The 16383-nt window shown below is 37.8% G+C and overlaps 1 protein-coding gene across 9 annotated transcripts in view; it reads left to right on the forward strand.

Moving 5' to 3' along the window:
- Window positions 1-16383, forward strand: part of DOCK10 (dedicator of cytokinesis 10) — a 278160-nt gene that overhangs the window by 174971 nt on the left and 86806 nt on the right. For all 9 annotated transcript variants that reach the window (XM_074398952.1, XM_003925467.4, XM_074398949.1 and 6 more), the window contains exons 12-16: window positions 3425-3646; window positions 3845-3967; window positions 5808-5890; window positions 11181-11303; window positions 14938-15017. In XM_074398952.1, the coding sequence (XP_074255053.1) occupies window positions 3425-3646; window positions 3845-3967; window positions 5808-5890; window positions 11181-11303; window positions 14938-15017 (631 nt within the window). The remainder of the gene's footprint in view (window positions 1-3424; window positions 3647-3844; window positions 3968-5807; window positions 5891-11180; window positions 11304-14937; window positions 15018-16383) is intronic.

Raw genomic sequence — 16383 nt, forward strand, 5'->3', positions numbered from 1 at the left:
GCTTGTCCACACAATACTGGTAGAGATTGACATCAACTCAAAATTAAGTAGCATTTTAAAACAGTGAAAATGCTTGTTTTTATAGGCATATTACAGCTTTAATCACATAAATGTGTAACTACATGTATGTACCTGTATGTAATATATGTATATATGTACATATATATGTATGTAGTTACAGACACATATATTACTTATTTTGGTCTTTGTCTAATTTAATCTCTAAAGGCTGATACATATGTTGTATGTGACATTTTTCTAGTTGACCATTCTTTCCTTCTGGAATCTTTCTTTGCTCCTGCGATATTCTGGCAGCATTTTAAAAATTCTTTATTAGTTTGCTTTTAAAAATTTTTCCCTATTTCTCAATCTATTTACACATTGTTTTCCCTACTCACACCTCCATCTTTTTCATGTTGATATTCCCCAGAATCCAGTTCTGATTTTCTTCTATTCCATGAATTCAATAGGAATCCACAAACAAAAACTCTCAGGTCTAGCTCTCCAACCCAGTTTCCTTGACTCAGCTCAAAACACACATCCAGCTGCCTACTGGGATGTCCCACAGATGACTTTCTATGTCCCATTTAAAATTCATCTTTGTATCTTTATCTCTTATATCAGCCAATGATATGATCGTCCACTTCTATCCTGTAGCGTCAAACCTGGGAATTTCCTGTATTCATGCCCCTGTTAAACTTTTTCTCCGATCAACCAATACAAACACATGCAAAGAATTTCCAAGCTCTTTGGTCATACTTCCTTAATGTTTCTCAAATGCCTCTCCCACAAACACCTCCTACCAATTTTTCTTTTTGCCTCCACTCTGATCTCACTATGATGTTCTTCTGTGCTCCTGGATGTCTTATGTCTTTGCACATGTCACTCACGATACCTAAAAGTTCCTTCTAACCAACTCTTTACCTAATTCCTACTTCTTTAAAATTTGACCAAGGAATTTCCCCTTCTCATCTTCCATAACTTGCGCATTTTCACATCTTCCACTTCCTTCCTAGCCTGGGGGCTAGAGGTTAAGAGGAAAGCCACATAGAGGCTTGGATTTGGGTGAGCACCCAAGAACTGATGGGGGAAGAAAGCCATGAAGAGGCACAGAAGCAACCTGCCCTGGATGCTTCCGCAGGTGCAGGGCAGCCCAGAAAAGGCAATTAGAAAAGATGGCTGGTATGGTAGGGAGACTGGTTAGTATGAACCAATAAGTAATTGATTGAACAAGTAAGTAAACAGATTCATGGTAATGAGATCCCGGTTTCTCACTGTTGGAGGACGTACTTATCAATATGAAAAATGGAAAGGCTAGAATGAACCCTTGAGTGTCTGTATTGGAAGCGGAGCTATAAACATGAACTAATTGATGTTTAATAAGTATACATGTACAGAGATAAAGTGTGTGTGTGTGTGTGTGTGTGTGTGTGTCTGTATTTCTTACCTCCATGTGATGGAAGGGCACAGAGGTAATGATATCCCAGTGACAGCACAAGCACCTAGATCTTGTTTTGTAAATGTCACCCTCACTATAAGGAACCGGGGCTTCTTGGAGAAATATCTGGAGCATGAGAAGTATAGGGTAAGCCTGGAACATCCTATTTGATAAAGAAGTACTCAAAAAATGATGGAGATCTGCCAAAAAATACCCAGAAGTTACTTTAAAGTAGTGCCTGTAGTCAAATCTGGGACAATTTGAGCATCACATTAACACTAATTATCATGAGAGCAAAATCCATTGAATAAAACAGTAATCCACGACTCTATACTTGTATTAATTAATTGAATGATTAATATCAAAATAAGGGAGAAGGAAAAGCTCATCCTTACAGTGGAATACCAGCTAATAAGTGTAGAATGATGGAACTAGAAAATCACCATTGGTCGCCATCATGGTGGCAGTTGACCGCAGTGGAAGTTATCCATGGAGATGAAGGGTAGGGTGGGTTGTGTCTGATGAGTAGCAAGACGTGAGGGTAATCTCCGAATATACTTCCAAAAATACACATCTGTTGCCAAAGGGAAAATGGTGACCTTTATAATGGAGAAAATTGGCAGATACCAACATGACCAGAAGATCAAGGTTAACATTGCAGTTGCTGAGGGAGTTGACAGTGTGTGCTCTTGATACAATGAAGTATGAAAATCAAGCATCAGTCTGAGATTTTACTGCCATAAAAGCAGGGTCTGAGTCCTGTCATGAGGACAATTACAACAGACCCAGATTGAATGTATGTCAAAATGTATGGCCTGTATGCTTTAAAAGACCAAAAACATGAAAGAGAGAAAAAAACTGAGGAACAGTTTTGACTAAAGTAAATTAAAGGGAAATAGCAGAAAAATATAATGAGTATTCCTAGGTGGGATTCTGGACCAGAAAGAAAAATCGAGACATTATTGAGTCAACTGGCAGCATTAAAAGGGGCATGTGAGTTGCACAGTGGTTTTAGGCAAATATTGCTTTCCTGACTTGGATGGCTGTACAGTGATTAGGCACGTGAGTGTCCTCATTTGGGGGAAACACTCACTGGAGTATTGAGGAGAGAAATATTATTAAAAACTTGCTCTCAAAGAATTCAGACTGGTTATAATAGGTATCTGTGTGTGAGAAAGAGTATGTATGTGTGCGTGCATGTGTGTGTGTGTGTGTGCGTGCGTGTGTGTGTGTGTGAGAGAGAGAGAGCTAGGAAGTTAACAGTTGAATCTGAGCAAGGGGAATAATTAAAGTGGTTTTTTGCACCTTATACACAACCTTTCTCTCTATTTAAAATTATTTCAAGATAGGAGAAAAAATAGTTAATATCTGTTTTAAAAATTCAACGAAGATACCAACTTCTCTTGGGAAACTTCCTGCCCTCTCTGCCAACAGACTCCCTCACAGCCTGATGCTCACCTACCTGCTTACCACAATGTTTTAATACTCATCTGTGACACTAATGTATTAGGAGTACCTTAGAAACAGTGACAAACACATAATAAATGCTCAATAACTGTTTGCTATTTTTATGATTCTATCAAGCTGTGATAAAAAACAGAGACGTGGCAGTCCTAGTGAAATTCAACCACAGTGCAGTCTAGAAACTTCCAGGATTTCATTACAGTTTTCAAGGGCCTAGGAGACTGAGGTGGCATGTATTCTCTAAGACTGTAAGGGAAGTAACTGGAAGGATTGTAAGGCCCAACGTATATGCAGATGCAACATAAGGAAGAGAGTTCTTGGCAGGAAAACTAAAGAACCAGTGAGGTACAGTACTGGGATCTAAGGAACGGGCTGGAGGACAGGAGTCCGGGTCACTGAGTCAAGGGGAGCTTGCCTGCTGCATGTATCTTATCAACTGCTTTGTTGAATGATGAACTAACGAGGCTGTTGCATGCATAATGATTTTATGTCAGAAACATCTGTTCTTCCTTTTTGATGCAGATTGAGCCTTTTTTTGTGAGTGTGGCACTTTATGACCTCAGAGACAGCAGAAAGATTTCTGCTGATTTTCACGTGGATCTAAATCATGCTGCTGTCAGACAGATGCTCTTGGGGGCGTCTGTGGCTTTGGAAAATGGCAACATTGACACCATCACTCCAAGACAATCAGAAGAACCTCACATCAAGGGACTTCCAGAGGAATGGCTAAAATTTCCAAAGCAGGTGGCACTTTTGTTTACTTGTGATGAGATGGAAAATACTTGTTCCGTTATTCTTACCAATAGATCATATAAGACGGGCAATTTCCTGAATAAAAATTCCCTGAAAGTGGTACTTTCTTTCAAAAAAAAAAAATGGAATTTTTTAGATGTGTACAATGTTGTTTCTTCCATGCTTATTAGCTGCTTTCTTTTTACATAGGCTGTATTTTCCGTAAGCAATCCACATTCTGAGATTGTTTTGGTGGCCAAAATTGAAAAAGTCTTGATGGGAAATATTGCAAGTGGTGCTGAACCTTATATTAAGAACCCAGACTCCAACAAGGTAATGTATAATCTTATAAATAACTTAGTTTCCTTTCCTTTTTTTTTTTTTTTTTTTTTTTGAAATGGAGTCTCGGCGGGGCGCGGTGGCTCAAGCCTGTAATCCCAGCACTTTGGGAGGCCGAGGCGGGTGGATCACAAGGTCAAGAGATCCAGACTATCCTGGTCAACATGGCGAAACCCCGTCTCTACTAAAAATACAAAAAATTAGCTGGGCATGGTGGCGCATGCCTGTAATCCCAGCTACTCAGGAGGCTGAGGCAGGAGAATTGCCTGAACCCAGGAGGCGGAGGTCACGGTGAGCCGAGATCGCGCCATTGCACTCCAGCCTGGGTAACAAGAGCGAAACTCCGTCTCAAAAAAAAAAAAAAAAAATGGAGTCTCTCTCTGTCACCAGGCTGGAGTGCAGTGGTGCGATCTCAGCTCACTGCAACCTGTGCCTCCCGAGTTCAAGGGATTCTCCTGCCTCAGCCTCCCCAGTATCTGGGATTACAGGAGCACACCACCACACCTGGCAAATTTGTTGTATTTTTAGTAGAGATGGAGTTTCGCTATGTTGTACAAACTGGTCTTGAACACCTGACCTCAAGTGATTGGTCTACCTTGGACTCCCAAAGTGCTGGGATTACAAGTGTGAGCCACTTTGCCTGGCGAACTTCATTTGCTTTTAAGAAACATAGCCACACTTTCTTGCTGAATTATCAAGTTCGTATGTCTTGAAATATTCACTTACTGGTGAAATGAATATCCACCAGAAAAAAATTTAAGTATTTTTTTTGGTTTACATTCTTTTGACCCAGTAATTTCTGACTTCTGAGAATCTAATGGTAGAAATAAATCCAAATGTGGATAAAGTTTTCACTCCAAGGATCAGAGTATTAATAATAATGAAACGTTAGGAATCATCTGAGTAAAAGCAAGTGAATGAGACATCAGCAATGCTGATGATAAACAAAGTGAGATAAATAATTGTATATCGAATTATAATAACACTTAAGTGAAAAAAGAAAGAGGAAAGAGAATGCTGTGCTTTGAATGATGGAACTACAGGTAATAAGTTTCTCCTTTCTTCTTTTCTATTATATTTTCTTTAATAATCAAATATTACTGTTTAATAGAAAATAAATATTAAAAGTCTGTGTTTTCTATGCCAAAGAAATATACTGGGGAAATAACTTACAAGAATTGAATCTGAGCATGTAATGACAATTTAGGGCAGAGTTTAATGTATTTCATAAATAAATATATTCTCATATATTTATGAGAATACCTTAATTCAGTGTTTGGCGAACTATGGTGTGCAGGCCAAATCCAGGCTACCAACTGCTTTTGTAAATGAAGTTTTATTGAAACACAGTCACATTCATTTATGGATTATCTACGCCAGCTTCTCTGCTACAGAAACATAGTTGAAAACTTGTGACAGAGACTATATGGCCCATGAAACCCAATATATTTACTATATGGCACTTTATAGAACCAGTTTCCTGCCCTTTGCTGTAACAAATAAAAGGGGATATAGAATAAACTATAAATATAAATTTGCTAATACTTTCCATTGAAGATTTTAAAATCTCTTAAGTCAAAAAAAAGGAAAAAAAGTTGACATTCCAGGACATGGATATTTTCTACATTCGAAATTTCCAGGCTAAAAAGAAAGAAATAAAAGTTTGAACACAGAGAACACCATTTGGTTCTTTGTAAGGTGAAATCCATGGGCCAGTAAGCTAGAGGTATGCTATTTCAGTATAAAATAATATGAAAAAGTATTTAGTATTATTTTATATGTACAGTTTGTAAAGTGCTCTTCTAAACAATACTTGTATTTATTTTTTCTTTAGTATGCACAAAAGATACTAAAATCCAACAGACAGTTCTGCAGCAAATTGGGAAAATACCGTATGCCTTTCGCTTGGGCAGTAAGGTAGGTTAACAGTTGCAACCAACAGACGAGAAATACGTTTAATGTTGGCATTGGAAGCTTCAGCTTTGAACATTTTTGTGTCACCTATTATTTTTAACATGTCTACACCTAGAAAAATACTAATATGGTCATCTCCATAAACATCTTGAGCTTCCCTGAGACATACATTTTACAAGACAGTTTAGCAATACAGTTTCTAATACAGGGCGTGGCACGTGTACCATGCGTGCATGACCAGGTATGCTATGGGTTCTTGGTAGATAACAAATCAATGTCATAACTTGTTCATTATATATATTTGACTTAACAAACCTTTGACATTATGTCAGTCTTTAGAGTCCAGTGTGCCTAAAATTCAGATGGACGCACTATTTCTTATGCAGCTGCATGTTTTAATCTATGCATCAAGCTCAGGCCTATATATGGATGTCCAAATGAAACCATCAAACCAATCATTTAACTTATCTTGATTTTGATACTGTTTAACTTAGCCAAATTTATCAGCACCAGTTTACTCTCTGATAGAAAGGCTGAGTCCTGTGGACACAGAAGGACACGTCATTCACTTGGATGCATAACCTCTTCATGAAGAACCATAATTGCATTTCAGATCTGTTTAATCATCAACTATTATTGTCCTCCTCAGTCTCTTTACATCTTTATTAGTATAAGAATTCCTTGAATGAGGAAGAGCCTGGCATGGACTCATAAGACTAAAAGTTCAGGAATGTACACACTGAATGAACTAAGAAAGGTTAAAACTACAAAATAAGACAGGCTCTCAAGCATTCATTCGAACTTTGGTAGCATTATCTCAATGTATCCAACTTTAAAATCCAGAAGGAAGAGAGAACCTGTTGATTATGCCATTTTTAAGTCTCACAGTTCCCAGTGACGTATATCCAGAGTAAACTTACCGATGTTTGTCATAATCTGGAGGTTGTTATTTAAAGTTGGAGATGAGTAGGTGCAGGAAGGGGAAATGTGGAAGTTTGGGCAGCAGTAAACCAAGATAGATTCATGCAGTCTCCAGGAATTAGCTTGCCCTAAAGCAGCATCATAGCAAGGGAGGGCAAGTCCAGGCCTAGGAGTCTAATAAAAGTGTAGATCAGGCCACTGCTTACTGTGACTTGGAACAAGTTTCTACTCCAAGTCTCAGGGTCCCCAGCTATAAAATGAAGCTGACAATACCTGCCTTATGAGTAGTACGTGCACTCTCAAGCACAGAAGCATTAGGCATAAAATAGCTCGTGGATAGTACTTTATCCTCCCTTTTCTATCTCTTTCTATAGGAGCAACTACTGCCAGGACATTCTGCATGAAAAAGATGGGATTTAGACATACAGAACCCTTTGTAATGAATTTGTTTTTATTTCTCATAAGCTTCAAGAGAAAGGCTAACTAGTTAGAATTCACTGATTAAACATTTTTGATATTGTTAAGCACTCTCAATTCCCTCCAGAAAACCTGCTGGGGCAAGTAGAGGCAAGATGTCTGTTGTGACATATTCTAGTATAAAAAAAATGATAATCATGCACACATTTTTCACTTTAAGGATCCATCATTGCTCTGAGATTTTAGAAGCAGGTATTTTAGAGCCAGACAGAGCTGAGCTCAAAAATCCTAACTCTGGCCAGGCGTGGTGGTCCATGCCTGTAATCCTAACACTTTAGGAGGTCAAGGCCTCCTGGAGGATCGCTTAAGGCCAGGAGTTCTAGACCAACCTGCGCAATATAGTGAGAGCCAATCTCTCAAAAACATTTACAAAATTAACTAAAGGTGGTAGCATACATCTGTAGTCCTAGCTACTCAGGAGGCTGAGATGGGAGTATAGTATCACATGCGCCCAGAAGCTGGAGGTTACAGGGAGCTACAGCAGAGTACCACTGCACTCCAGCCTGGGCAACAGAGTGAGGACCTGTCTCTAAAAAAAGAAAAAAAGAAAAAAAAAAAAAAAACACTTGATCCTTTATTAGCCAAGTGAAGTTGGATAAGTTATTCATAACCTGCCTTTACCTATATTTTTAATATACAAAAGAGGAAAATAAGAATATCTAATTTACCATTATAAGGATTGATGAGCACAGCTATGTACTCATCAATCCTTGATTGATGAGCTATGTACTAAAAATAACTATTGTTATTTTTAGAAATCATTTTTCTAATATTATTATTACTAAAAGTCACTTACAGAGATCATGTCTACTTCAACAAGTCCCCTTTTCCAATAAATTTGGGGCAATGAAGAACAATATAAAAGAGAGAAGTCAAAGAATTACCCATTATTGAAAGAACCTGAGAAGTTAGGAGAAGTGGCAATCCATTAGTGACAACTAGAAGTTGTCTAGTAATGCTGAAAAAAAGACAGATGAAGTCTCTAGAGAGGCTGACAGTATGACTGACTATTGAAATCATTCCTAGAACAGGAAAGCCAATGAAAGCACAAGCTTATACCATATTAATGCCCAATTACTGGTCTGGTTGTAGCTTAGGAAACACCACCAATCTGTATATATACATATGTGATTTACTTCCACATAAATTTATCTGACAACTGAGATAGTTAGCAGTACAGTTCTAACATGTCATACGACTCGGATTACCTAACCACAAAAAAAGTGCAAAAGATCCAGCCAAAGATTTTAATTTCTCTTTCACAATGTGGAAACTACTTCAAATAAACGTGAACGAATCAGAGGAAGGCTGGTTGTTGCCCATGTCATCGCCAGTTTCCTGATATTCTTCAATACCCGATTGGTACTGCTGATTCTGCGGCTACTGCTCCTTCCTGTTACGCTTTCTAGATAGCAATTTGTTTGGCAGTATAGCCTTCAGCGTACCCTAAGACATTTTGGCCCTTACAATCAACTGTAATTAAAAGAGTAGAATTGAAAAGTTAGATTATGACCATAGTTTTATCCACATCTAATCATCCCTCCCACTGCAGTACGCGCAGATGCTCATCGCTGTGAACAACGCTTTTTCTGAAATTAATTTGGTGTTCCTATATTTGGCACCAGCTGCAGTACCATTTTACAGTGAAAAGGTTATCCTTGAGGGAGGAATAGAGAACATACGCAGATGACTACACAGAGTATTTTGTACTCATTGATTCAGGAGAAAATTGACCCTTCCAAATGTGTCTGGGTTGTGAATGGATCTCTTTCCATGCATATCATCCCCAGAATCATATGTGCCAACATCCATGCCAGGGCTCTTTTGTGATTTCTTTGACTATCTCATTTGATATTCTAAATAGAACAGCATTCAATGCTGAATTTTTTTAATTAAGCAAAATTAAAATAAACATTTTATTCTCATATCTCTACAGTTGTGGAAGGTGCACAGTGCAACTATCATTTAATTCCCATACTGACAACGTCTTCAACAAATGGTTGTCCAACTTCTGTTTGAATCCTTCCAGTGACAAAAATCCAAGTGCAATCCACAGTGCTTCCTTCTGTCTTTTTAGGGCTCTAATTATTCAATAATTTATTTTTCAAAATAATCTTCAGCTGTCTGAAAGCCGCTTTTACGTGTTCTCTTACATAGCCACAAAAAAAGTTTGTCTACTTCATTCTACACGTAATGGTCATTCATGCTATTTGTGAATGAATCTATCAGGGACACCTAAGGCTCTTTTCCTTTGGTGAAGAAAACAAAAAACTTATACAAATGGTTTTGGAATGGCTGGGTCATATTTTATGATTCATATGATCATAACCCAAATATCATGGTGCTGAGACCCTCACAATATACTGATCATTGCTCAACTGTAGCAGCTGGAACTGGGCAGTGTTCCAGCCATCACAAAACCATCCGTGTAGATGAGTCCACTCTTTTTACTCCTGCCAGTTATGTATTTATTGAGCAACCACAGGTTGTACGGCAATGTGAGCAAAACTTCTCCTATGGTACTGTACTCTTCATTCTCTTTTTGAAAAGTGTTCAATGTAAGTGAGCAATTTCCATGAGAGAGTTGTGGATAACAGAAAACTAAGTCCACAATTCACATCTATCAATAAAGGGAAGTCACTAGTTAATTAAAAAGCTATTGCCCAAGCTCAGTTTAGCTTTCTCTCGTACTGGAAATTGTGACATGTTAGTATCAACACATGATACATGGAAACAAAAGCCCTTTAGAATATTTAAATAAGAATAATGTTCATGTTTAATATTTTTATTGTCTCCCCAAGGTTATTTGCCTTTTTACCTTCCCTCATTCACTACTTAACAGAGGAAACATGAGAAGACAAGATGAAGGCGTCTAAAAATATCATTCTGATAAAATCTTGGCCCATTTTCTTTTAGTGTTCTATTTAATACCAAAGCTGTATGACCTGATATCCATTTAAATGGCCATTTCAGCCTGTGCATTAAATTCTTTGGTTAACTTAAAGAGTGATAAAATATTCTAGTTAAGCCCCTACATTAGAAGAAGTAAGAATTCAGTGTTTCTCTAACATTGAAGTAAGAATTCAATATTTCTCTAACATTGAAGAAAATATATGGGTCTAATTTTTTTAATCACACATTGTACAGTGAGATATGAGAAACTTCATCTAAAACTGACATCTAAGCATGGTGCATATGTGAAGCAAGTATTACCTGACATTACTGTATTATTTGGACAAAAACAATTTATGTATTTCAACTAAGCCTAACTTTCCTTGGTTCCAATGAAATACATCATGGAAGAAAACAAGTGGCTGGCATTCATAGTGTTCTCTTTCTTTAAAACAAAAGTCTGACTCAGGTGCCTTCCATATTATCTTTGTCTCTGACCTAAAAGTTAGGACATGGGCACATTTAACTCCATGAAAATGTGTCAAGAGTATGGCTTTCCACACTCACATATACAACCTTATCCCTCTGCCACTATTCGTAAATCCCAGTAGTGCCACCCAAATTGAAGTGACTCTGTTCTGCCCAGGTTTAAGGTATCATGAAGAAATAATTTAAATAAACAACATATGTTCTTGTTCTTCTCCACTTCCTTAATATTTCAAGGTTTTGATGCAAGTTATTAAATGTGAGATATCATAAAAAATATATAATTGTAAATATGGAATGTTATTACTTTGGATACAGAATTAAAAATAAGAAATTAAAGATAACAAAAAAAGTGTATAAATGAAACATTTGTACAATAAGTTTTCTATCTTTTTATTTTATAAGCTCTTAGAGTTCCTTTGGTTATAAATAAGAAGTTTAATTAATATAGTCACCTTAAACATACAACTTCATGAAAAATACTCAAATACCAACCTGAATAAATATTTTCTTTCAGATCAGTATTTAAGGACAACCAGGGAAATGTGGACAGAGACTCAAGATTTTCACCATTGTATAGACAAGAAAGCAACAAGATTTCAACCGAGGACCTAATAAAACTAGTGTCAGATTACAGGAGGTATGGATTTTTATACTCTTGAAATTCACATAAATGAGCCATGTTGATTTGTTATTGCCTCATAAATACCTGAGGATCTGATTTCTCGAATGCTCAAACCTCCAGAAAGCAGATATTTTTCAGATGACTCCACATATGCCCAAACAGTGCCACAAAAGTAAAAATTGCTAGAATTATATGGAACAACTGTGAAATGTTAAACTACGTCAGTTATTTATTGCTGTGTAACAAACCACCTCAAAACTTTATGATTTAAAATAACAACATTACTATACTAATTGTGCTCCTGAGTCCACAATTTGAGCACATCTGAGTGAGAAGAGCTTATCTCTGCCACACAAGGCATGGGCTGAGAGAGATCAGCTGGGGTCAGAGGATCCACTTTCAAGATGGCTCATTTCTGGCCAGTCGGTGCTGGCTGCTGGCTGGAAGCTCAGCGGGGGCTGTGAGCTAGAGATCTGGGTCCTTCTCTGAGGGATTCTCTTTATGAGATTCTTTGACTTCCTTGTGGCATAGTGGCTGGTTTTATAAGTAAGTGTCTCAAGGGGCAGGAAATGACCACTGTTGATTTCAGGCTGGGGCCAGAAGCTGTTACTGTGCCGTTTCTGCCATAGTCACCTGTCACAGAGAACCAGACACAGAACCTAGATTTGAAGGAAGGGGGCATAGACATCTCTCAGTAGGAAGAGTATTAAGGAATTTTAGGACCATGATTTAACAATTATTTTCTGTAAATATAATCACTCATAATAGCTCTATCAATAGTTTTAGAAAAGACAGTGGAAATTATTGCCAAAAGAGGAAACATATACATACCACAACATTTCTTAAAATAATAACCATACATCCAACATCTAATGATGACGAGGTCTTTCATTACAAGCTATTTATCATGAACTACTGGCCCTCTGCAGTATTCTTGTACACTTTGCCCTTTCCCAGATATTGACTCTCTGCCTCTCCCATCAAAGAATCAACAATCTCGTATCCCTCCATTCATTTATTCAAAATGAAAATAATATAATATTATAAAGCAAGAACAATTGATAGTTTCTGCAGCTTCTGTAGAGGATATACTCTATGAGACAAGAAGAGAAGTTTTTCCCAATGTGCTGTTGATGTTGTTGTTCTGGGAAAAATAACCTTAGAAAGCAAAACAAAAATGGAAAATAACATCTGGGAGGAGTCTGGAAGCAATCTAACTTCTTTTTGATGCTGTAAGACAATTCTTGCCAGGCACAGTGCCTCACATCTGTAATTCCAACACTTTGGGAAGCCAAGACAGGAAGATGGCCTGAACCAAGGAGTTCGAGACCAGCCTGGGCAACACAGTGGCAACATCTTCTCTAACAAAAATTTTAAAAATTAGCTGGGTGTGGTATCATGTGCCTGTAGTCCTAGCTTTTCTGGGGGCTCAGGTGAGAAGATCCCTTGAGCTTGGAAGGTTGAGGCTGCAGTAAGCCACTATTGCATCACTGCATTCCAGCCTGGGTGACAGAGTGAAACCTTGTCTCAAAAAAAAAAAAGTGACCACTTCTTACATGGAGAGAGTTTCCTCCCCTTTAAGGTAATCAAACATCCTGGCCAAAGTCATACCATAGATTTCCTAAAGCCTAGCCTTTCCTCTTTACCTTTTTGCCAGTATACTGAAGTGTGAAAAGCTGTAATGCTGAGCAGAAGAGAATAGGCAGAAGGTTCTGGAGTGATCTGTTATAAACAGGAAAAAAAAAAAAAAAAACTCTTAAAAAACCCATGTTATCAGTAAATAGCAAGGAAAGTTATTACTGTGACAATTAAAAGGGTACCTTAGAATTTGCAGTGCAATGCTGATATTAAATTATTTCATGTCAGCTTCACACTTTATGGCTTTTATTCTCAGTGGGGTGCTGACAAATGTTTCACAACCAACTCTCCAAGGAAATAACGAACTTGTACTGATGACTGGTGGCTATGCTGTGAATACTCCTATCATTGCTGATTCCAACCCACCAATGGGGCTTCATTGAACATAGGGTTAGGAAGAGATATACACCATAATATAGCCTTTCCACCATACAGTTAAAGGTGTACAGATAATCTTATCATGTAGTAAAATAATCACAAAGTGGTGACTTTTGGGTACTTATTACTTTTGGGTTTAATTTAAATTGTTTAACGATAAGTTTATATAACTTAATTTTTATTAATGGTTGTGTTTAATTGTCAAGCAAAATTCCTGAAAACTGAACATTCAGCTCTCACAAGCTGCGAAGAGCTGACTCTGACCTTCCACTGTAATTATTGCACCTTTCAAAGTAGATTTCCTGAGAAGGATAACATTTGCAACTGTTTTCAGAAGCTTCCATACTACTCTAAAGGAAGATTGGCAAGAGGTTTTTTTTTTTTTGTTTTTTTTTTTTTTTTTTTTGAGACGGAGTTTCGCTCTTGTTACCCAGGCTGGAGTGCAATGGCGCGATCTCGGCTCACTGCAACCTCCGCCTCCTGGGTTCAAGCAATTCTCCTGCCTCAGCCTCCTGAGTAGCTGGGATTACAGGCACGTGCCACCATGCCCAGCTAATTTTTTGTATTTTTAGTAGAGACGGGGTTTCACCATGTTGACCAGGATGGTCTCGATCTCTTAACCTCGTGATCCACCCGCCTCGGCCTCCCAAAGTGCTAGGATTACAGGCTTGAGCCACCGCGCCCGGCCGGCAAGAGGTTTTAATAGAGAGAGAGTGGGAGGGAAATGCAAGGACTTGAGCCAGGGAGTGCATGTGAGTGGGAAACGGCTGGGAAACGGGTGTCCACACACACTATAGGGGTGGGAGAGAGCGGAAGAAACAGCGCTCAGGGAAGGGACCCTGTCTTCCTTGCTTGTGGATGATGAGGAAGATTACGGGCCATCCACTTAGCAATTGTAGCAAAAACCAAGCTTGCTCTCAAAGCCTTTTTTTTTTTTTTTTTTTTTTTTGAGTCAATCTCTGTCTCTCAGGCTGGAGTATAGTAGTGCAATCTTGGTTCACTGCAACCTCTGCCTCCCGAGTTAAAGCAATTCTCCTGCCTCAGCCTCCCAAGTAGCTGAGACTATAGGTGCACACCACCATACCTGGCTAATTTTTGTATCAGTAGTAGAGAGAGGGTTTCCGCCATTGGCCAGGCTGCTCTCGAACTCCTGACCTCGTGATATGCCTACCTTGGCCTCCCAAAGTGCTGGGATTATAGGTGTGAGCCACCTCAAAATTTCTTAAAATGCATTTTGAGAGTGAATCACTTAAGCCAGTTTAAATACTACTGGCTTTTGTTAAGAAAAACTCTGTCATTTACTCTCGTACTTTTTTGATCATTTTTATGTTATCCGAAGTAGTAGGAAATAAACTTAAAATCTTTTTCAGAAAATCTATAGCTTGATCCCTTCCCAATTTGCATTTTTATTTGCAATTTCACATGTATTTTAGTTTGCAAAATTAAACTAACTAAACAAAATCATTCACAAGATTATTTGAGAGTCTGCTCTTTACCTTTGAAAAAGCAAAGAATTGTAGATGACTGCTTTTTTCCTGAAAATTGGAATAATACTGTGTGTGTGTGTGTTTCTGCGTGTGTGTGTGTGTGTGTGTGTGTGTGTGTGTGTTTCCTTGTTCATGCATTCTTACAGGGCTGACAGAATAAGCAAAATGCAGACCATTCCTGGAAGCCTGGATGTTGCTGTTGACAACGTTCCTTTGGAGCATCCAAGTATGATGATTTCATGGTTTGGTTGCAGAGTTTTGAATATTGAATATTTAGTGTGGTTTTTTGGTTGGTTGGTTGGTTGGTTGATTACAACGGTTTTTTGTTGTTGTTTTTTTAAAAAGTTGAAATATATGGAATTGGAATTCATGATGCTATAGAAATGTGGGGCTTCTTTTTACTTCATTAAGAAAGATGATGATTTTTGTAGGGCAAGAACTATATTCAGGGAAACCTAACATTTAGCTGGTATGCACCATGCATCCAACAAAGTATTAAATTATGTCATTTCATTCTCAAAACCCTGGAGGGCTGCAAAGGAGGAAAGTCAGATTCAGATAGATTAACAAACCAACAACCCGTAACGGAAGAACATATTCTACCCAGTTCCTCTTACTCAAAATAGAGGCTGGTTCTGCCATACTGTGCTGCCAGAGGGTTACTCTGAACACTGTGTGTAACCACTCAAGTGGCAATGCAGTGATTATAACTGAAATATTGTCAGACTGCATTATTATATAGAGAGCATATATGTTTTTCAGAATATGGTCAAAAATCTTGTCAGCAAAAACTTTTAGAAGGAGCTTCTGTTAACTTGAGATTCAGAATTTAATTTTTAAGTGGTACAATTGGTTTGTTTTGTTATTTCTGATTCTACCTTTTAATGGCTTTCTCAGCAAAGCAAAAAAAAAAATGAATTAAGTCCTTCTATAACGAACTCTAAACAAGGAGAGGACTATTGCCATGGGATATTTGGATTACCATTGCACTATTAAGTTTTCCATCCTTGTAACTTTCTACAAATCATTTTAATACGAAATGTAATGAGCATTCTAACTTAAGACATGGCTCCAAATCATTTTTATATTGATTGGTGTGAAAAAGCAGAAGATAAACTAAGCCATTTCCTCTACCTGATTTGGGACTATTGCTTTTATTACCTATGGAAAGGAAACACAACAAATGAGGCATTAAATATTCTCTTTGGAAGAGTGGTAGGAAATTAGAGAAATTTTAACACATAATAAAATATTATAATTGGTTTTTAAAAAAAGAAAACTGTAATCTGATTCTCAAGCACTTGTAGCTAATCATTTTGCTTTTTAGAACACAGTCAGATTCCAGGTGGGGTAAAGGAAGGTAGAAGGCCTTGCTCTTTCAATATCACAACTCCAGCCTTCAAACTGGCAACAGGAGTTTTGATTTATACATTCCTAATCATTTTTTTCTTAAACTGTTCCTCCAAGGGTAGGTTTAAAAAAGTGGTAAAAACTGAAGAGAAAAATAAATAAACTGCATCTACTTATGTAGAGAGGGACTTCACCCATTCTGTGAAATCTATTTCATAGAGAGAGATTGCTATTAATCCATC

Source organism: Saimiri boliviensis, chromosome 5 (genome assembly GCF_048565385.1).
Source record: "Saimiri boliviensis isolate mSaiBol1 chromosome 5, mSaiBol1.pri, whole genome shotgun sequence".
In the NCBI taxonomy this organism is placed as follows: domain Eukaryota; kingdom Metazoa; phylum Chordata; class Mammalia; order Primates; family Cebidae; genus Saimiri; species Saimiri boliviensis.